Consider the following 24,267-nt stretch of genomic DNA (forward strand, 5'->3'; position numbering starts at 1 on the left):
AACGTATTCCGTGATTGACGTACCACTTATTTTTCTTTCTTTGAAGACAATATACATGAGGAAAAAGGGACGGACATTTAGACCTAGTGTGATCATCTAACACAGATAAAGCATGAAGTACAACTTTGGTTGGAGTGTCTAACCAGAGGTGTATGTGCCTGTTGACAGGTTCCTGTAGCAGCAGCAGGCTGTGTGTGGATAGCTACAGTACCTCACAACAAACTCAGCACCCCTGCGACCTGGGGCTGCTGCCACGGCCTTCCATCAGCTGTGAAATCTGCTTTCCTCTTTGATAAAGGCTGGAGATGTGACCCTATCTCTGTCCTACAGACATCCAGATTTCCTGTCATGCTCTTCCCCACAAGTTTTACTCTCTCTCTTTCCTCTTGTCTGCTAGTCCTGCTGGACAACTGTAATGCACCACTGTTCTCCCCCAGCATCGTCCATCACTCCCTAGCCATAGAGACCCACAGTAGACCCATAGAGACCCACAGTAGACCCATAGAGACCCACAGTAGACCCATAGGAAACCCATAGAGAGCCACAGTAGACCCATAGAGAGCCACAGTAGACCCATAGAGAGCCACAGTAAACCCACAGTAACCCATAGAGACCCACAGTAGACCCATAGAGAGCCACAGTAGACCCATAGAGAGCCACAGTAAACCCACAGTAGACCCATAGAGACCCACAGTAGAGCCCCAGTAGACCCACTGAGATCCACAGTATCCCCATAGAGACCCACATTAGACCCATAGAGAGCCACAGTAGACCCACAGAGAGCCACAGTAGACCCATAGAGACCCACAGCAGAGCCACAGTAGACCCACAGTATACCCATAGAGACCCACATTAGACCCATAGAGAACCACAGAAGACCCACAGTAAACCCATAGAGACCCAGAGTAGACCCATAGAGAGCCACAGTAGACCCATAGAGACCCAAAGCGGAGCCACAGTAGACCCACTGAGATCCACAGTATACCCATAGAGACCTGCAGTATACCCATAGAGACCCGCAGTAGACCCATAGAGAGCCAGAGACCCACAGCAGACACACTGAGACTGATAGAGAACCACTGTAAACCCATAGAGAGCCACAGTAGACCCACAGAAGACCAACAACAGAGCCACAGTAGACCCATAGAGAACTACAGTAGACCCACAGTAGACCCATTGAGCCACAGTAGACCCACAGAGACCAACAACAGAGCCACAGTAGACCCATAGAGACCCACAGTGGACCCATAGAGAGTCACAACAGACCCACAGTACACCTATACAGACCCACAGTACACCTATAGAGACCCACAGAAGACCCACTGAGACACACATCAGACCCACAGTAGACCCATAGAGAGCCACAGTAGACCGACAGGAGACCCACAGAGAGCCACAGTAGACCCTCTGAGATCCACATCAGACCCACAGTAGACCCATAGAGAGCCCCAGTAGACCCATAGAGAGCCACAACAGTCCCACGGAGGCCCATAAATATCACAGATAGCCACTGCAGACCCACAGTAGACCCATAGAGAGCCACAGAGACCCACAGCGGACACATTGAGACCGATCGAGAACCACTGTAGACCAATAGAGAACCACTGTAGAGCCACAGTTGACCGACATTTTCAATGACGGCCTAGGAACGGTGGGTTAACTGCCTTGTTCAGGGGCAGAACGACAGATTTTTACCTTGTCAGCTCTGGGATTCAATCTTGCAACCTTACGGTTAACTCGTCCAATGCTCTAACCACCTGCCTCACGAGGAGCCCGCCTGTTACGCGAATGCAGTAAGAGGCCAAGGTAAGTTGCTAGCTAGCATTAAACTTAATCAATCATAATCACTAGTTATAACTACACATGGTTGATGATATTACTAGTTTGTCTAGCGTGTCCTGCTTTGCATATAATCGATGCAGTGCGCATTCGCGAAAAAGGACTGTCGTTGCTCCAACGTGTACCTAACCATAAGCATCAATACCTTTCTTAAAATCAATACACAGAAGTATATATTTTTAAACCTACATATTTAGCTAAAAGAAATCCAGGTTAGCAGGAAATATTACCCAGGTGAAATTGTGTCACTTCTCTTGCGACCCACAGTAGACCCATAGAGAGCCACAGTCCACCTATAGAGACCCACAGAGACCCACATTAGACCCACAGTAGAGCCATAGAGAGCCACAGAAGACCCACAGTACACCCATAGAGACCCACAGTAGACTTACCGAGACCCATATCAGACCCACAGTAGACCCATAGAGAGCCACAGAAGACCCACAGTAGACCCATAGAAACCCACAGCAGACCCATAGCCACAGTAGATGGGACCGCCCGGTCCCTCTGGCTGCTGCCTCTGTCTAGCTCTGGGGACCAGCACTACAGACTCACCACCTCTAACCAGACTATGGAATGGATGTGGTTGGATAACCCAAGCTGACATGATGTCGTGGTAAAAAAAAAGGTGGGTAGCTCTCTTTTATATCAGTGTTCAGCTAGAACTGCAAACTGTACTGTTAGGGGATCTGAAAAACCCTGATCAGGAAATGTTGAATATATGCACAATTATTTGACTACAGGTACTGTACATATGAGTGAAAATAGCTGTAAGTTGTAGGGCCGGGATGATACCAGTATCACTATACTCGTAAGTATCGTGGTAAGACAACAAAACAAGAAAACAGCCCTAATGTTAGAAACAGACACCATTCTTTTTTTTATTTAACTAGGCAAGTCAGTTAAGAACAAATTCTTATTTACAATGAAGGCCTAGGAACAGTGGGTTAACTGCCTTGTTCAGGGGCAGAACAACAGATTTTTTACCTTGTTAGCTCGGGGATTTGATCTACCAACCTTTCTGTTACCAGTCCAACGCTCTAAACACTAGGCTACCTGCCACCCCATTATGCTGTCATCCAGAGTCACATTGATTTATTTTCAGCTATAACACACAACATTTTACACAGCAGGAGTTAGGTCTGCTTTGTGTTTACATTTTTGCCATGGGAAAAATATTGCGATACTGATATCGGCCCGGCCCTAGTTAGTTTACTCCAATCAGGGGAGGGGTGGTAGTGTAAAACAAAAAAACATGGGGATTAGAAATGGTGCAAACAATTACATTTATAGAACCATAAATTGATCCTCAATATTAAAGCTGATCTAGCTTTGTTCAACCTCCCCAAAAAAAGTCAACTCTGACCGCCGTTACTGGTGAACAAAGTAACACCAGTAACCAAAGAATTTTCTTGCAATAAATGGGTAAACACTTGCTCAAAATGTAAAAAATAAACTGTGTTTATCCTCCACTACACCACTGGTGATGAGAAACCCTGCCTGACACCTGAAGAATCGCATTAGCTCCTCCATCGTGAATCCTAGGCTTTAGCTCAGCTAGCTAACACAGTTTGCATGCAGTTACCACTCATCCCCTCTGACTCCTGAACACTACGCTCCTCATTGGTGTAATCATCAGACTCACATGACACAACTGGCCAGCCCTGACAATCTCTGCTACTACTATGACAGACAGCACCACAAGTGCAAGCTTTATGGAATAATCACAATGAATCTCTGCATCTTGGGACTTTTTCAAGTGGTGACACCGCATGACTTACAGTATTAGCTAAGTTTGAATGTATGCTACAATCATGGAAGACGCCTTGATCTAGATACAGAAGTCTGCGAGTGACGTGTTTGAAAGACCCTTTTCGATTCCATCGAGGGCATATCAATATCACACAAGAAGGTCACGTGTTTCCAGCTTGGATTTCAAAGTGTGAGAGAGAAAGACAGGTGACGTTAATGCCTGAGAGCTGCCATGCCATTGGGTAATTCATTCACCTCTGTGGTTTCACAATCTAACACAGAGAGAAGAGATTTAATAGTCCCTAGAGGTCATACTTCATGAGAATGACTGAGAGCCCCTCTTGGGTGAATGAAGTAGAGACCCATGAAACAATCAGGGATTATTTCTGCCTTCAAATGCTTTATACTGCCTTCCTGACCCTGTAAAGGAACACGAGGCTGGTCTGACATGCATCAAAACTACCCAGCTTTCTCTTTTCTTTCTCCCTCACATTGCTCTTTTCTCTTAGTCCCTATTTTATTTCACCTCGTAAGGCTTTCTCTGGTTGGGTGAGACATTAGAGCTGGTTTCTGTCTTTAAATGGCAGTATATCGTTAAGACGCAGAATACAACTAAGTCCCTTTCCTCCCTCAGTGGAAAACAAGAGCTAAAATGCCTTTCTGTGGAAGTTGCCAATGGGGTTTTTACACTACTACTGTATATATACAAGCAAAACTGCTTAATGACCAGGTGGTTGGTAAATTAAGCCGTGCAGTGCAAGATGAGTCCCTGATGGAAATAGCAGAGAATTTATTGCCAGCTTTCTTGTTTATCTATAGGTTTGGCGAATGTGAAGTATGTTCGTATCACAGTAAAACAGGCAGCTCAATAAAACCAAAATACGTTACTCGAGTTCAGCTAGGCTTTAATGATGTATTGTGTGAAGTTGGTAACAGCCAGCAGCTCATTTGAGAGATGACTGAGACTAAGAGAAGAGAGAGGAGAGGAGGGCAAGCAGCGAAGCATAGCATATGTACCCATGAGAATAGACACAGAAAGGAGAGATCCTTAAAGGCAATATGCCAGAGAGCTCTTCCTCTCCCTTTAATTGAGAGAAGATGTTATATTCTTTGTAACCCCTCCACAAGCCATTACAGGTGAAGCCTAGCACCTGGCTCAGTTAGACGCCTGAAGATAGGAGGATCTCAGGGAAGGATTCAGGCGAAGGCAGAGGGCTGTAACTAACAATCTAGAACATTACAATATTGTCCAACAGCTCAGTCTCTTAGAATGTGAACAGTTTAAAATGTAGTTAGTTCAGCACGCAGCGTTACTATATCTTAACTTCATTTTTAGGAAGTATACAAATGTAGGAAACCTTTAGTACAAATACTCTGATAACTGCATCTCAACCATATGAGGATGCATTTGACACTACTTGTTCACTCTGAGGGCAATAGACTGTCACATTGGCTACCCACCTTTCATGTAAATTCATGCAAAAATGGAAGAGAACTATATTTGCATGTCATGCACAGTAGTGGCTTGAGGTGTTCATCCTTAGAATCACTCTTTGCTTGAGGATAACAGGCCTGGACCCGAAAAGAGTCCATATTTCATGGTTAGATGAAATATTTAAAGCCATTGATGACTTTAGAATCGTGAGGGGAGCTTAGAAAACAGTCAGAAACAGCTCAGAGAATGATTTAATAAAGTTATAGTGTTAAAGAAATCCACGAGAACGGGCAGGGCCTCTGAGTCTAAAATCCTTGTGGACTTTTCCTTATGTTTCTTAACAGGATGAATGTGAGATTGGTTACAATTTTTAATAAGAATTTTCTTAATTAATCCAAATGAAAATGAAATATCAAAACCCTGGAGGACTCGTCGTTTCACCAGAGCACCAGGTCAACATATTTTCCAGACGTTAAAGAGGAACTTCACTGGGATGTCTTAAAACAAGAGGGGCCAGCCGATTGATGTAAAGCTGGGGTGAGAATAGCAACATGAAATATAATGGATCGTTAGTTCATTGAATCGAGGGTCTGGACTTAACTAAAAAAAATACCAATTAAAGTGTTTAGTCGTAAAAGATGCAGATTAAATTGTTGAAATGAATGCACATCAAAGCCTTTTGTGAGGGGAAATTTGATCCCTGAACAGTCAACTCTATGGGTCTGACTGTCTGGTTGCCTCCTCCTTCCAGTTGACTAGGCTTTACCCCTACCCACTCACTCTCACTGTATTGTATTGGTGGAAGGAACTTGCTAGTAGGCTGGCGGGCAAGGCCTCTAAGAACGACAGATGACTGGTGAACTAAAAACACAAACTTTTTTACATTTTTAGCAAAGTGAAGGTTAGGTTATGGACCAAAGTCTTGAGAAAAAGGGTGACAGATAATTTGGTGCTATTCTCTGTTTTTTCATGTTCCCAGAGCAGCCCCAGTAACAATGTGACTCTGACAGAATAAGTGAAAGAAAGAGACAGACATTAAAAGCATGACCTACCATGCCGCTGCCATCGATGTTCATCTCGATCTTCCCGTTGAAAGGTCCCCACGTGGTTCCCACAGGGAGCTGCTGGCGGCTGTGGATCCGACGCTCCCCATCCTTGTGGAACGCATCCAGCTCTCCTATAAAACACCAAGCATCGAAACAGTCATCATATCATAAAACACCAAGAATCTCAAAACAGTCAGCCAAATCCTCCAGTTCCCTAGAAAACACAGTCATTAATATCATTTGTCCTTAAGTAAACCTCAAAGATCATTGCAAAAGTGCTCCTCTTTCTTTTTCTGGGATACTGTGGCCATCTTGTGAAGTGTCCTGGTATTTGGATTTATTTGTTTACCATTATCCATAAAAAAAATATATGTTTTATTGTTACATGCACAAGATAGGTGCAGCGGAATGTGTTGTTTTACAGGCTCAGCCATAGTAGTACGGCACTCCTGGAGCAAATGAAGGTTAAGTGCCTTGCTCAAGGGCACATTGACAGATTACAATTTTTTTCCCCCGTGCATATACATCTACAGTCCCTCATGTTCATAAAACAGTAAACAGTGCAGGTTAAGCCGTCTGCTTATAAAGCCAAAATAATCAGGAGTGAATCCATCATCATCATCAGTTGGAGGTTTTCAAATCAAAATAAATCAAAACAACAGGCCGGTAACCTTGCCTGAAAGGTGTCTTCTCTAGAGATAATCTCTGTGAGACATCGCAGGGCCAGGCTCAGTGACTGGCAGGCAGCGAGAGAGGCAGCGGATTGATCCAGGAAGAAGCTAGGCCCCTTGTTAGTGCTGTGCACAGCTACACTTAATGAACTGCGTAACAGGATAGCACTGTTAGCGCAGCTAGCTAAAACACCCCCGCTATCTTATCTCTTAGATTCAGTGTACTTTTTTGGGACAGTGATTAATCAAATAGTTATGATAATTGGGGCCGTAGCGTGGTCACCGCTGGGTTTCTGGGGGAGAGGAAAGTCATGCAGGCCTCTCAAGTGCACATTTCCGCCTGGTCGCCTTGACAACCTCTGAGTGCCCTGGTTGGAGGATTTAGACCCTCAACCCCCTCAAGCGCTATCTGCTCTATCTTCCTGTGAACGTCTACTCTCCCTCTGACTGAAGCCAAGTGTTATGATTGTCTTCAGCACTCTAACTTATCACCCTTTTATTGAGGCACATTTTCACATAATGTTCCCGCCTTTGTTACTGTAAAGTGAATGTAATATACAGTACGGCACAGACCCAGAAGGTATTCATGTATTTCTCATAGTTGATACGTTCTTACTGTAGTTACCGCACATGTATGAACCATACATTTAGTTTGCAACACTTATTTGAACCTAGATGTGCACTGATGCACTGATGTTGTTGCTAATCAGTATTCTGGGCATGTATTCCATGCATGTTGAGTGAAGTGAAATGATCCCTGAACTTTATAATAACACTCCTGTGATATAATGACCTATTCAGACGAGGTCTATACTGTAAATATCAGCCTTGTATCTGTGACACGCTATTGTGTCAGTCTGTTTGTATGGAAATGCTTTCATCTAATGTGCTCCTTCTCATGCATAAACAACATTGGGTGACGGGTGGCTACGCTAACAATAGGCTACGTTGTTGTTGTTTCCTAAAGATCACACACACCTGGGTCAAATCACACCCTGGAGTCAGGAAGAGTTCTTTTCAGAAATACTTCAGTCTCCTTTGATGCCATCAGCTACACCCTCCGCTATAAAATACACCTGCATTTCAAGAACATTACAGCCCGAACAATTACTTGACGTTGGAAATGTACACGTATATGCCAAAACTAGAATCAAACAGAGTAATATTCTCATCTCAATAATCTAAACGGTCCTTTCTGTATGATACCAATGCCTACTGTATGTCCAGACAGGCTACTAAACTTTATTTTGTGGAAGAATTAACTGGGATGATTATCTCTCTCCTCCTCCTCCTCTCTGTCTGTTGCCCACTGCGTTACTGACGGTGTGGTGGAAGGTGGCTAAGCTCATTAAGAGAGAAATGATTAAACATTGGAGCACAGCTGGCCACCATCAGAGGCAGCAGGCTCCCTCAGTGCGATGCAAGGGAGAAGGAGCGCATGCAGCCACCGCTTGATGCATTCTGTCTGTCCTCTGATAAGAGCGAGGCCCTTTAACCACTTGGATGCTAGTTCCTGTTTAGCCCTGTTGACACAACGACCGCTAGCTACAGCCATCCCCAGCGGGCGGGTAGTCTCTCTCTCTTTCTCTGTCTCTCTCTCCCCCTCTGTCTCTCTCTCCCCCTCCCCTCTCTCTGGTTGATACGAGATGGGGGGATGGGAGTAGTAGGTGTGTGAGAGAGAAGGGAGAGGGGGGTACAATTCAATTGGAGGTTTCGAGGTCCTCATACAGTGTCTGTGTGCCAGTTGTTTGTGTCCCGTACCAAATGTTGCCTGAGGACCTTGGCTTCCAGCTGGTGTGTCACATCTGTTGCAGATACAATCCTCCGACCTCAACAAAAACACCAGCTGAAAAATAATAAGCCTTCATACTTTATCTCTCAATTTGCCACCAGCATTTAGGAGTCCACTATCTATAGATAAAGAATATATAGATATGCATTATGATAACAGACAACTGGTTTTATCTAAATGGGGTCTGTGGACAGTCTATACTCCCTGATATCTATGTTATTTTGGATGGTCAGAGCGAAGAAGCCTCCTTTGGAAAATCTTTAGCCCAGCCAAAATGAACACTCTTTGTCAAACGTTTCCTCTCTGAGGTACTGAGACTATTTTAACTCTCACCTTCTCACTCTGCTTATTACCTTAATAAACATTAATGACAAAGTAAAAAATAAACACTCACAGTATTGAACCCTTTCTCACAAATCAAAGACAAGGCCTGAAGAAAGAGTGGCCTTCAGTGAGCTCCAGTACAGGGGGGTTTGACAAACCCTACCCCGCTCTGTCCCCCTCAACGTCGCTCAACACCCAATAGTGAAATGCCACAGTTCTTGGCAAGAGGCAACTGATGATGTGACTAAAGAGTCGTCGTCCCCCCCCTCCCTCCCTCCCTCACCCTCTCCCCCTTCGATAAGATCATCATCTGTCGCTAGACTCTGGGGTCTGTTCCTGCTCTCTCTGGTCTCCACTGATACTTGGCAGCCCAATGAATGTCCCTTTGTGTGTGGAGAGATCCTCCTCAGATAGCACCCAAGATGCTCCACGCTGGCATCTGTTTGTTTTGCTGTTATGGCAGACAGAGGGACAGAGAGAAAGAGGAATAGGGAACCTCATCGTCTCTCTCTGCGTCTCTCTTCACTGGCATAGCTCGGAATGCTAATGAGCAGTGTCTCAGTGGCAGGGTGCCATCTTGGTGTGATTTAAAGAATAGATGGTGGAGGGGTGGGAGAGAGGGAGAGCGAGAGACAGACACCCCAAACCTGAACCCATCACCTCTTTTATAAATCCACTATTAGATCTCCAATAACATGACCTGTTATTTAAAATGAAGAACATTTGCCCTCACCTCCATTCAAGTGGTATCTATATAGGTACAGTCCACATACAGTAACACCGTAGTTCGATCCATGTGAGCCAGTGAAGTATGTTCTGAATGGTGGGTGCAGTAGGTTCAGTAGTAAACAATCACTCAACCATAGTATCCCTTTCTATGTGGCAATATGGCATTCAAGGGACTCAGAATGTTACCACAGAAATGTTACCACAGAAATGTTACCACAAAATCTCAATGTATAAATGTTTGAACACTATGGTGGATTCCTATTGGATGATGATGGATAGACTTTGTATTCAAATATTCCTCCATATAATAATGTACTCCACATCTCCTGGTGTGGAACTTCATCCAATTTGGATTTAACTTAATATAATTTCTCTACAGTGAGGGTGATAAATGACAAATGACAGTGTTAGGTGGCTGCAGATGAACAGTGGTTTGACTGTAGCCATTTAAAACATGAATATTAGTTCAGTGACCATCTTAAAACTAAGCCTTACCTTGGTCGCCTATACACATTCTATGTATTTATACATAAATAAATCCTATTTCCATGGTTAAACATTATTTCAACTAATAAAACCACTTTCATACTATCCCTTGAATGTAACAATTGGAAACAAATACAATCCAATGTAATATTTTTCACTTAAAAACAACAATTCACTGGATATTCACTGGATATTCACTGGATATTCACTGGATATTCACTGGATATTCACTGGATAGTCACTGGATATCATAAAATGGTAACAATTGAAACCATGTGAATCTATGTAGAGAGGTGTACAGTAGAGTAAGAGACTGCTGTGACAACGTTCAATAATAACCCCATGTCTGTCGGTTCAGAGACGCAGCTATCACAACCATCGCTATTGACGGAACAGGTTATAGAAGTGCCAAATGGGATACAAATGAATATACCACATGGAGCATATAGAGGGTGAAATGGAACGTACAGTATCTCTCCACAAAAGGTGCTACATCTCTAAAGGAGCAGAGATGTGATATGACATGTTACAGCTGAAGGAGAAATGCCAGCGCGCCTTGATAAGAGAGCGATGAACTTTCCTCCCCTTCCCCTAAACCTCCATTATCAGGTCCAAGAGAACAAAATGCATCATTTATAACCCAGAGCAGCACTATTATCTCTGGGCAAGACACTTGTTTTAAAACACAGATGGACCTCTCCCCCCTCCTCCTCCTCCTCCTCCTCCTCCTCCTCCTCCCTCTCCCAGACGAGAACCCCCTGCTTGTCTGGCTCACACCCTCCTTTTGAGCAGCGGGAGGGAGGAGAAACTTGACCATTTTGGGATAGCAAGTTTCCTAGACAACCGCATGTGCTAGGCTAAGAGGAAGGGGTGCATGGAAAGGGTTGGCCCCTATAGGTCAGTCTTGTTTTGAGGACACTCCTATAGGTCAGCCTTGTTTTGAGGACACTCCTATAGGTCAGTCTTATACACCATACTACTGTCCTGCTAATGTTCCTGGACCTTGTAGGCTGAACTGCTGAGAAAACTGTTCCAAATTGTTGTCCAATCAGTCAGGCTATTTGTATAGCTATTTCTTTATTGAACCTTTATTTAACTTTGAAAGTCAGTTAAGAATAAATTCTTATTTACAAATGTACCATTTTCCCAAAAGGAAAAAGGCCTCCTGTGGGGATGTGGGCTGGGATAAAAAAAAATATATTAATATAGGACAAAACACACATCACGACAAGAGAGACACCACAACACTACATAAAGAGAGACCTAAGACAACAACATGCATGGCAGCAACACATGACAACACAGCATGGTAGCAACACAGCATGACAACAACATGGCAGGCTAGATGCAGTTATTTCGAAATCAATATGCATTCAAAATGCAAGGCTTTTGAGCGGTTATTCCAATGACAGGCTATTCACTGCCGTTTACAGACTAGACTAGAGTTTTGCACTCACTTGAAAACAATCATAACATTCTTCATAAGCTTCTAACTTGGCTATAGGCTACATCTCAAGGCGGTCTGTCTTCATTGTTCTGTTCCGCAAGTAAGCACCTTGCCTCTCCGCTGTCACGGCTACTCCTTTTAAATCTCGTGGAGCCCCAGGAAAAGCCAGACTACAAAAGCTTGTTGGACACATTGGCTTATTTTCTTTAATGGGCGGGGAGTTGGAAAGGATACACCTATATTCCTATAGTAGGCCTATCTTAACACCGGGTTACATCCTGACAAAATAGGCCTACACCATACAAGTGGCCTGATAATGTATATTTCTGGGCTTTCTAAACTGTAGGGAACTCTATTCCCTACAGTTTAGAAAGCCCAGAAATATACATTATCAGGCCACTTGTATGGTGTAGGCCTATTTTGTCAGGATGTAACCCGGTGTTAAGATAGGCCTACTATAGGAATATAGGTGTATCCTTTCCAACTCCCCGGAACTCTATTCCCTACAGTTTAGAAAGCCCAGAAATATACATTATCAGGCCACTTGTATGGTGTAGGCCTATTTTGTCAGGATGTAACCCGGTGTTAAGACTGATCAACATGGTTGCATAATCAGGCCTAGTCTGTAGGCCTGTGCTGTTATTTCTGCAGGAAACAAAACAGGAGGTTTGAGCGGTTATTCATTTCAAAATCAAATCAAATGTTATTGGTCACATACACATGGTTAGCAGATGTTATTGGTCACATACACATGGTCAGCAGATGTTATTGGTCACATACACATGGTTAGCAGATGTTATTGGTCACATACACATGGTTAGCAGATGCTATGGTCACATACACATGGTTAGCAGATGTTATTGGTCACATACACATGGTTAGCAGATGTTATTGGTCACATACACATGGTTAGCAGATGTTATTGATCACATACACATGGTTAGCAGATGTTATTGGTCACATACACATGGTTAGCAGATGCTATTGGTCACATACACATGGTTAGCAGATGTTATTAGTCACATACACATGGTTAGCAGATGCTATTGGTCACATACACATGGTTAGCAGATGTTATTGGTCACATACACATGGTTAGCAGATGTTATTGGTCACATACACATGGTTAGCAGATGCTATTGGTCACATACCCATGGTTAGCAGATGCTATTGGTCACATACACATGGTTAGCAGATGCTATTGGTCACATACACATGGTTAGCAGATGCTATTGGTCATATACACATGGTTAGCAGATGTTATTGGTCACATACACATGGTTAGCAGATGTTATTGGTCACATACACATGGTTAGCAGATGTTAATGTGAGCGTAGCGAAATGCTTGTGCTTCTAGTTCCAACAGTGCAGTAATATCTAACAAGTAATCTAAAAATTCCCCAACAACTACCTAATACACACAAATCTAACAAGTAATCTAACAATTCCCCAACAACTACCTAATTCACAAAAATCTAACAAGTATTCTAACAATTCCCCAACAACTACCTAATACACACAAATCTAACAAGTAATCTAACAATTCCCCAACACCTACCTAATACACACAAATCTAAAGGGGTGAATGAGAATATGTGCATATAAGTATATGGATGAGCGATGGCCGAGCGGCATAGGCAAGGTGCAGTAGATGGTATAAGTATACAGTACAGTATATACATGTGATATGAGTAATGTAAGATATGTAACATTATTAAAGTGGCATTATTTAGAGAGGCATTGTTTAAAATAACTAGTGATCTTTATTAAAGTGTCCAGTGATTGGGTCTCAACATAGTATATACTGGTGATATGAGTAATGTAAGATATGTAACATTATTAATGTGGCATTATTTAGAGAGGCATTGTTTAAAGTAACTAGTGATCTTTATTAAAGTGTCCAGTGATTGGGTCTCATTGTAGTATATACTGGTGATATGAGTAATGTAAGATAGGTAAACATTATCTATGTGGCATTATTTAAAGTGATTAGTGATCTTTATTAAAGTGTCCAGTGATTGGGTCTCATTGTAGTATATACTGGTGATATGTAAGATAGGTAAGATGTAAGATAGGTAAACATTATCTATGTGGCATTATTTAAAGTAACTAGTGATCTTTATTAAAGTGTCCAGTGATTGGGTCTCATTGTAGTATATACTGGTGATATGTAAGATAGGTAAGATGTAAGATAGGAAACATTATTAATGTGGCATTATTTAAAGTAACTAGTGATCTTTATTAAAGTGTCCAGTGATGGGTCTCATTGTAGTATATACTGGTGATATGTAAGATAGGTAAGATGTAAGATAGGAAACATTATTAATGTGGCATTATTTAAAGTAACTAGTGATCTTTATTAAAGTGTCCAGTGATTGGGTCTCAATATAGTATATACTGGTGATATGAGTAATGTAAGATATGTAACATTATTAAAGTGGCATTATTTAGAGAGGCATTGTTTAAAATAACTAGTGATCTTTATTAAAGTGTCCAGTGATGGGTCTCATTGTAGTATATACTGGTGATATGAGTAATGTAAGATATGTAACATTATTAAAGTGGCATTATTTAGAGAGGCATTGTTTAAAGTAACTAGTGATCTTTATTAAAGTGTCCAGTGATTGGGTCTCAATATAGTATATACTGGTGATATGAGTAATGTAAGATATGTAACATTATTAAAGTGGCATTATTTAAAGTGACTAGTGATCTTTATTAAAGTGTCCAGTGATTGGGTCTCATTGTAGTATATACTGGTGATATGTAAGATAGGTAAGATGTAAGATAGGTAAACATTATCTATGTGGCATTGTTTAAAGTGACTAGTGATCTTTATTAAAGTGTCCAGTGATTGGGTCTCATTGTAGTATATACTGGTGATATGAGTAATGTAAGATATGTAACATTATTAAAGTGGCATTATTTAAAGTGACTAGTGATCTTTATTAAAGTGTCCAGTGATTGGGTCTCATTGTAGTATATACTGGTGATATGTAAGATAGGTAAGATGTAAGATAGGTAAACATTATCTATGTGGCATTGTTTAAAGTGACTAGTGATCTTTATTAAAGTGTCCAGTGATTGGGTCTCATTGTAGTATATACTGGTGATATGTAAGATAGGTAAGATGTAAGATAGGTAAACATTATCTATGTGGCATTGTTTAAAGTGACTAGTGATCTTTATTAAAGTGTCCAGTGATTGGGTCTCATTGTAGTATATACTGGTGATATGAGTAATGTAAGATATGAAACATTATTAAAGTGGCATTGTTTAAAGTGACTAGTGATCTTTATTAAAGTGTCCAGTGATGGGTCTCATTGTAGGCAGCAGCCTCACTGAGTTAGTGATGGATATTTAACAGTCTGATGGCCTTGAGATAGAAGCTGCTTTTCAATCTCTAGGTCCAAGCTTTGATGCACCTGTACTAATCTCACCTTCTGGATGATATTGGGGTGAACAGGCAGTGGTTCGGTTGGTTGTTGTCCTTAATGATACTTTTGGCCTTCCTGTGACATTGAGTGCTGTAGGTGTCATGGAGGGCAGGTAGTTTGCCCCCGGTGATGCGTTGTGCAGACCGCACCAGCCTCTGGAGAGCCTTGTGGTTGAGGGCGGTGCAGTTGCCATACCAGGCTGTGATACAGCCCGACAGGATGCTCTCGATTGTGCATCTGTAAAAGTTTGTCAGGGTTTTGAGTGACAGTCCACATTTCTTCAGCCTCCTCCGGATGAAGAGGCGCTCTTGCGCCTTCTTCACCACACTGTCTGTGTGGGTGGACCATTTCCGTTTGTCTGTGATGTGGACACCCAGGGACTTAAAACTTTCCACCTTTTCTGTACCTTCCATGTGGATAGGGGGGTGCTCCCTCTGCTGTTTCCTGAAGTCCACAATCATCTCCTTTGTTTTGTTGACGTTGAGTGAGAGGTTGTTTTCCTGACACCACACTCCTAGTGCCCTCACCTCCTCCCTGTAGGCTGTCTCGTCGTTGTTGGTGATCAAGCCCACTACTGTTGTGTTGTCTGCAAACTTGATGATTGAGTTGGAGGCGTGCATGGCCACGCAGTCGTGGGTGAAGAGGGAGTAGAGGAGAGGGCTGAACACACACCCTTGTGGGGTCCCAGTGTTGAGGGTCAGCGAAGTGGAGATGTTGTTTCCTACCTCCATCACCTGGGGGTGGCCCATCAGAAAGTCCAGGACACAGGGAGGGGGTTGAGACCCAGGGCCTCCAGCTTGATGATGAGCTTGGAGGGTACTATGGTGTTGAATGTTGAGCTGTAGTCAATGAACAGCATTCTTACATAGATATTCTTATTGTCCAGATGGGATAGGGCAGTGTTCAGTGTGATGGCGATTATGTCATCTGTAGATCTATTGGGGCGGTATGCAAACTGAAGTGGGTCTAGGGTGGACAGTAAGGTGGCGGTGATATGATCATTGACTAGCCTCTCAAAGCACTTCATGATGACAGAAGTGAGTGCTCCGGGGCGGTAGTCATTTAGTTCAGTTATCTTTGCCTTCTTGGGTACAGGAACAACGGTAGCCATCTTGAAGCATGTGGGGGCAACAGACTGGGATAGGGAGCGATTAAATATCTCTGTAAACACACCAGCCAGCTGGTCTGCGCATGCTCTGAGGATGCGGCTAGGGATGCCGCAAATTAGGCTACATCACAGTTTACACCCTATGGACAATACGTGTGTATTCACTTGATAACAATAATACTTTCCTCATTGCATTGTGTTGTTGTAGCCCAGGTATAATAATTTGGTCTAAAAATGTAGGCCTAGGCCTAATCAATAGTGGAGCTTTAAGTGCCCTGGAACCACAGAGCGCAGCCTGGAGGAATGCACTACTGATCTGCCATTTCAGAATCTGTTAACTTGTTTTTCTTGCACTTTGACAAGTAAATATTTAGCCTATAGCCCTACAATTTATCTAATAAATGGCCTAATATCTAGCTAATATTTAGCATCTTACTTCAGCTATACATCACTAGCCTCTCTCTCCCAGCTGTTCCTGTGCGCAATAGGCTATAGGCTATGGACGCAAGACTCTCCTCTTCTCGTGAAATCCCAGGAAAAGCTATAGGCTACAAAATCTATAGGATATTTATTTTGATCATGTTTTATACTAGGCCTTATAGCCTATTCAAGGAAAGAAGCAGGCTTGCCCTTACTAATTGATGAACGTAAAACAGGCCTACAGCTTAGAAAATGCATGTCGGGAAAGTTGAGGAAAGAATGTGCATTGGTGTGATCACTTTTGGCCAGTTGTGATAACATTGTTGCACTGATGCATTGCAAATAGTTGCACAGGACATACAGAGATGAGCACAGTGAAAAAGAAGACACAAACGAATTGACAACCATTAGAAAAATTGAAATCACTTACAAACCACTTGAGCAACAAGGCAATGACATGCTGTAAAAGATGTGCAGGGTAAACAGCGAATGTTGTTGAATTGGTACATTTAGAACACAAGTTACTGTATTATTTTCCATTAGGATTACATGTACATTGAAGTATTATTTGCAGTTGTCACTATGGCAATGAACACACCCTGGAAGCACTGAATGGTCTAAATCAGTATATCAGCATTAGAGACCTCCTGAATGGTCTAAATCAGTATCTCTGTGTTAGAGACCTCCTGAATGGTCTAAATCAGTATCTCTGCATTAGAGACCTCCTGAATGGTCTAAATCAGTATCTCTGTGTTAGAGACCTCCTGAATGGTCTAAATCAGTATCTCTGCATTAGAGACCTCCTGAATGGTCTAAATCAGTATCTCTGCTTTAGGAGACCTCCTGAATGGTCTAAATCAGTATCTCTGTGTTAGAGACCTCCTGAATGGTCTAAATCAGTATCTCTGCGTTAGAGACCTCCTGCATGGTCTAAATCAGTATCTCTGCGTTAGAGACATCCTGAATGGTCTAAATCAGTATCTCTGCGTTAGAGACCTCCTGAATGGTCTAAATCAGTATCTCTGCGTTAGAGACCTCCTGCATGGTCTAAATCAGTATCTCTGCGTTAGAGACATCCTGAATGGTCTAAATCAGTATCTCTGCGTTAGAGACCTCCTGAATGGTCTAAATCAGTATCTCTGCTTTAGAGACCTCCTGAATGGTCTAAATCAGTATCTCTGCATTAGAGACCTCCTGAATGGTCTAAATCAGTATCTCTGCGTTAGAGACATCCTGAATGGTCTAAATCAGTATCTCTGCATTAGAGACCTCCTGAATGGTCTAAATCAGTATCTCTGCGTTAGAGACCTCCTGAATGGTCTAAATCAGTATCTCTGCGTTAGAGACATCCTGAATGGTCTAAATCAGTATCTCTGCGTTAGAGACCTCCTGAATGGTCTAAATCAGTATCTCTGCTTTAAGAGACCTCCTGAATGGTCTAAATCAGTATCTCTGCGTTAGAGACCTCCTGAATGGTCTAAATCAGTATCTCTGCATTAGAGACCTCCTGAATGGTCTAAATCAGTATCTCTGCGTTAGAGACCTCCTGAATGGTCTAAATCAGTATCTCTGCGTTAGAGACCTCCTGAATGGTCTAAATCAGTATCTCTGCGTTAGAGACCTCCTGAATGGTCTAAATCAGTATCTCTGCGTTAGAGACCTCCTGAATGGTCTAAATCAGTATCTCTGCGTTAGAGACCTCCTGAATGGTCTAAATCAGTATCTCTGCGTTAGAGACCTCCTGAATGGTCTAAATCAGTATCTCTGCGTTAGAGACCTCCTGAATGGTCTAAATCAGTATCTCTGCGTTAGAGACCTCCTGAATGGTCTAAATCAGTATCTCTGCGTTAGAGACCTCCTGAATGGTCTAAATCAGTATCTCTGCGTTAGAGACCTCCTGAATGGTCTAAATCAGTATCTCTGCGTTAGAGACCTCCTGAATGGTCTAAATCAGTATCTCTGCGTTAGAGACATCCTGAATGGTCTAAATCAGTATCTCTGCTTTAAGAGACCTCCTGAATGGTCTTGTGTTAACACCTTATTAATAGTCTGCATGCAGTAGAATGTATTGATCAGTTGATTGACAGGCGTAGGACTGAAGAACGATCAACTATAAACTTTCCTCTAGTGTGGATGCTCACCAACGTTTTCTAGTTATGTAGCCTATAGTTTATTATTATAGTTATTGGATTGGTGGCCTTAACTCTGGCACAACACAACTAACGCTATTATCACAACAAAACTATCCCACTAGTAGGTCTAGCGAACTTGAATTAAATAAATATTAAATTACACATACACTTATTTACTTGACTTTTATACCCTATAAATGTACTTTTTCAAATAATTTACTCCGGCAAGTTTGCTGCTGGCGCACTGCAGTAGGGAAAGGAAGCGGAAGTCGAATCCATCACTTCCGTTGTTTGGCTGTGCCCATAGCAACGTTTGAAAGTGAGTTGGATTGATCAGCCTTGTTTTGAGGACACTCCTATAGGTCAGATTTGTTTTGAGGCCCACAAGACAGGCAAGGGTTTGTTGTAGGAAAAGTTAAACAGGCCATAGAGATTAGGACATTTTAGCCAAAGATATAGACACTGTCTGTGATTTTAGCCCTGACACAAATCAGAGAGGACCGGGGTGAGTCTATTGCTAACATGCACAACGTATGCAGAGTATAGTTTCATACAAAGAAGTTGATCAAAAAGGTAGAAAACTTTCTATTGATTCTGGCAGGTTGAGAATATAATATATTGTTGCCGTTTAGATCCCATTTAATCTCAAGAGGGAAATCATACCTACATGCTGTAACACGAACAGGAAATACATCTAACATCTACTGAGAACTCTGATGTATATAATTGACGTAAACACTGAGGCGGTATGCTATCATTGAACTATAGGAATATGCCAGTTGTCAAGTTCTCAGTTTGATCAAAAGCCTGGTGAAGTTAGCAGTAAGCATACAGACAACAATCTCCAACACATCCATCTTATACAAGTGCCACACTGTCTATTGATAGCTGGTAAAACAAGACAGGAAAACTTAAAAGGCTGAAAGTCTCCTCACACAAGGTATCTCAAACCACATCTAGAGGATGCCACATTTATTTGTTGTTGATTTGATTGTTTTACATGTTGAGAAGCATCAGAAGGATATCACTCTCATTTTGCCTGTCAGATGGTCTGAATAATTGTTTCTATTTGATTCTATATGTTTATAAGTAAAGCATTTACATACCGGTATGACCGATTGGATGCCTGCTAAAACACAAAAGCTTTATAGAATTTGATGAACAAAACTAGTAAAGTTTAGAACACTTGCTTTCATAAAAAAAAAAAAATATATATATATATATATATATATATACTGTATATACAATCACTTCTAAGAGGGGGAAATACATTTCTGAAAATAAATCAAGCAAACAAGGCTATAGTAGCAAACATATTTACCGTAGTAACTGTTACCTATGGGATTGAATTTAACACTTCATTTACAGACTGGAGTATTTCAAAGAGCTCCTGAAACCTCTTCCCCAAGTCAATTACCAGATTTCAAACTTTCCGTAAACAGGAATTCTGTTTTTCCTGGGTGACCTAGTTGTCTTTTGTGAGTAGGTTTTAGCCGGAGCAGTTTGACAGTCAACAGATAAGATGGATTAAGCTTTTTTTTCATCCAGTTTTGATGTGAACAGCGTAAAAGCGGGTTAAATCATCCAGTTTCAGGAGTATTTTTAAATGCCTGGAGATAGTGTGATAAAGAGGATAAACCTAAGACTTGGGCTGGGAAGGTCAAGGTGGCGGTTTTAGAGAGCAACTACCCGCTGATGAGGCCAGCTCCCTGTCTCTCTCAGAGCAGACTGGGTATAGCAGCCAAGCCCACCGCTCATCACCACCAGAAAGGATACATGTGACGAGTGAAACAAAATCCACCAAGCCCACTACGGGCGGCATCAAAGAGCCATGCACCTACTGTCGGTCTGTCGGTGTGTGTGTGTGTGTGTGTGTTTTCAGAGGAAATGGGAGTATAGGTGATGTATAGTACATGAGGTCTATATAGTCTAGAGATGGTCCTCTGTAGCTCAGCGGGTAGAGCATGGCATCACTGAGTTGAAGTGACAGTTAGGGTGAGTGAGTATCACAGAGTTTAAAATCACCCAACTGGCATTCCTCTCTAAATGATTTACATCAGACACACTGTACTGTACTGTACTGTACTGTAGGATCTATTACCATAAAATGACTCCTGGCAGAAGGACGTATGGAGCAGAAAGTAAAACAAGAAACATATAATATTAGAATATAAATCATATTTTGCGAGGCAATTATACACTGTAACAGTAACTGCATCTTTTAATTACAGTAATAGTGCAGTTTGTTCAATTTAAAGTGAAATAAATACATACTGCACATATGCACCGTTTGAAAATACAGTGTGGTGATTGAAGACTGTCGAATTCTCTCCAACCTGACTTCAGACATGCTCAGTGGACAGAGGAAGTGACTGCCACAGTCATGTGATCCGCTCTAGCCAATCCTGAATCCCATGTACATTTTAAGTCACGTGGTGGTGGAAAGACTATTGAGAATAGAAGGCACCCCAAATAACAACACATCTAATTGACAGAAAATAATCACAATCGGATTACTACTCACTTCCATGACATGCTATAACATAACATATCACCCCCGTTCAGATGGGAGACAAGTGAAGTTCAGTACGTTGGAGACATTAGGGACATATTTAGCAACATTTTGTGGACGGCTTTTCCCCCACTGCTTCCCATGTCAGTGACAGGGGAGAGTAATCCTATACACAGACTGCTATTGTGAAATGAGAAACTAGCCTCCTTCACTGCCAGAGACCAGATGCACCTCTCTCTCTATCCTAATCTGTAAACGACTTAAAGGAGCCTTATCTCCGGGCTCTTCTGCTTCATTTCATGCTTGATTTACTTTAATTTGTCTGATAGGGCACGAGGATTTGGAAATGGCCCATCTTTCGGCGGAAAATGTTCTGATTTTTCTCCGGCATTGTTATGTGGAGGTTTTTGACTTCTCTCTCTTCCACTCTCTCTCTCTCTCTCTCTGCTACTCTCTCTCTCTCTCTCTCTATTTCTCTCGCTCTCTCCCTCTCTCTCTCTCTCTCTCTCTCCACCCACTTTCTCTCTCTCTCCCTCCATCTCTCCTTTTTGCTTCCTTGAGAGGGAATCTCGCTCCAGTGCAGCAGTCTGTTTGAGTGCATTTAGTATCGAGCTAACACAGCAGAAACAGACGTTTTTTCCTTTTCCATGTGGTGGTGGTGTGGTGTGATGATTTTGTGATGGGCAACATCGACACTGGAGTCTTGTTTGCCTTTCAGATTCTCATTGTGCGCGGTGCAGCCGAGTGCTTCAAACCACAAAGATCTTATGTTTAAGTTAAGAGGCGGCTGGCCCTCCAGTTTAGCAAGTGGGTGAGCGGCTGGCACTGATAAAGTTGCTCCACATTGGAGGAGCCGGGGACGGGGACAAGCAACATGTCTACAGTCAGATGGCTAGCTGATGGAGCTCTTTTCTGGTGGCCCACTGACTGACTGACTGACTCAAGTGATTGCATGGCTCTGGCTGCTCACATCACATCACCACGGTTTCTCTGGGTTGTTAATTTGGTATTTTGGTATTTTATTAGGATCCCCATTAGTTGGTGCAAAAGCAGCAGCTACTCTTCCTGGGGTCCACACAAAACATTAAACAATACAGAATGGCATAATACAGAACATCAATAAACAAGAACAGCTCAAGGACAGAACTACATACATTTTTAAAATGGCACACGTAGCCTACATATCAATGTATACACACAAGCTATCTAGGTCAAATAGGGGAGCGGCATTGTGCCTGTTAATGAATGGCAGCTGATCAGTGAGCTGTGATTAGGACAAGTATATCTCCCACAGATTCTCAGTCATCTCCATTCTCCCTCCAATGAGCCAAGCTAAGAACCAACACACAAATTACATATTGTCGTGTCAATAATTAGAAATAACTATGATGTTTTTTCAACAGTATAATACAGTATAATCATAACTGTAATACGGAGGTAGTGGGGTTTAAGCTGTAGCCTGTCATTTGTTTCCATTCTTTCCAATAAATAGGTAACCAAGACAACTTTATACTATTTAGTCTGATTTAAATGAGTCACAACTTACATATTCAGCCTCTCCCACTCTGACATGCAGTGTTGCTGGCCCTCCCTCCAGACAATGGCACAAACAAGTGAGAAACCACACACACACGCACACAAGCACACGCACGCACACACACACACTGACCATAATACATACACAACTATACACAGACACACACACACACACACACACACACACACACACACACACACACACACACACACACACACACACACACACACACACACACACACACACACACACACACACACACACACACACACACAGGAAAGAGTGAGGAGAACATTGAAATTCATCTCACAGCCAGAATTGACTTAACTGCGGGTCTGTGCACGGTGATAAACGGAGTGATGATCCGGCAACACGTCTTTATCCATGATTTGCTTTAATTAACGCCGGCTTGTTTGTTGAAAAGATGATTAATATGCCAATGAAAATTGCATAATTGAATACCACAACACTCACAATCAGGAAGGAACATGCGGTTTTTTATAAACTTTTTATTATCATTATTATTACTATTATTTGGTATTTTAATTCAGTTGACAACCAGTGCCCGCCCCCCCAACTTAAAAAAAAACCCAGCTGGAATTGGCGTGACCAGGGGGCCAAGCCGGAAACAGCTGTTCATCACCACACACACTGTCTGAGAGACAGGGCCACTGCTCTGATATCAATACCTTTCACACGGAGAGACTGTGTGTGTGTGTGTGTGTGTGTGTGTGTGTGTGTGTGTGTGTGTGTGTGTGTGTGTGCGAGAGAGAGAGAGAGAGAGAGAGAGAGAGAGAGAGAGAGCGAGAGAGAGAGAGAGAGAGAGAGAGAGAGAGAGAGAGAGAGAGAGAGAGAGAGAGAGAGAGAGAGAGAGAGCGAGAGAGAGAGAGAGGGTGAAGCTTAAGATTTACATTCCCACAGCCACACCATATGCATTGACGACTTGAGGTGCTCAGTTTTCAAACTGAATTGCAACAAAAACGTACCATAAATAGTGCAAATACATGTACAGAAAATATGACAGTGCAGCTACTCAGTAAGTTTCTGTTGAACTCTCAATGAATCATGGAGGAGCAGCACTGAGAAAGACACACAAATATAGTTTACATATTTACAGCAAAACGAAATCCTATGAAATGAAGAGGGACTCGTAAAAATTCAACTTCCTGTAAGTTGAGTAACTCACAGTATAACAAATAACTTGCACGAAACATCTCCATGTACATTTTAAATACACACATCACATATTCACCCGATTAAGTGATACCTCTCCAAATAAGTAGAAGACTGCTATATTTCTCATCTATCCAGCCTCAGAGGGTGTTAGCATTGCAGAACAAACATATTCAGAGTGTTAAAGAAAGAAGGCAGCATTGAGAACCAAGTCCCCCAGGGCAGAATCATTGCCAGCAACTGTGTTCAGCTTCCTATTTACCAACAGCTTTCATTCTCATTGAATTCTGTCATGAAATAAGAAACACTGAAAATGAAGATGTGATTTTCCAATGATTCTCTTGAAAAATGTGACAATCAATATAATCTATATCTATTGACTATTTTAAGGACATTGTTGCAGTCACCATACTGTACCTACGCAAAC

General features: G+C 42.1%; 1 protein-coding gene across 2 annotated transcripts in view; it reads right to left on the bottom strand.

Annotated features, from left to right (window-relative positions):
- LOC110485644 (zinc finger protein ZFPM2-like) overlaps window positions 1–24,267 on the bottom strand; it is a 146,806-nt gene that overhangs the window by 61,903 nt on the left and 60,636 nt on the right. For both annotated transcript variants that reach the window (XM_036944138.1, XM_036944134.1), the window contains one exon: window positions 6,079–6,203. In XM_036944138.1, coding sequence (XP_036800033.1) covers window positions 6,079–6,203 — 125 coding nt within the window. The remainder of the gene's footprint in view (window positions 1–6,078; window positions 6,204–24,267) is intronic.

This window comes from Oncorhynchus mykiss, chromosome 2 (assembly GCF_013265735.2).
Source record: "Oncorhynchus mykiss isolate Arlee chromosome 2, USDA_OmykA_1.1, whole genome shotgun sequence".
NCBI lineage: Eukaryota > Metazoa > Chordata > Actinopteri > Salmoniformes > Salmonidae > Oncorhynchus > Oncorhynchus mykiss.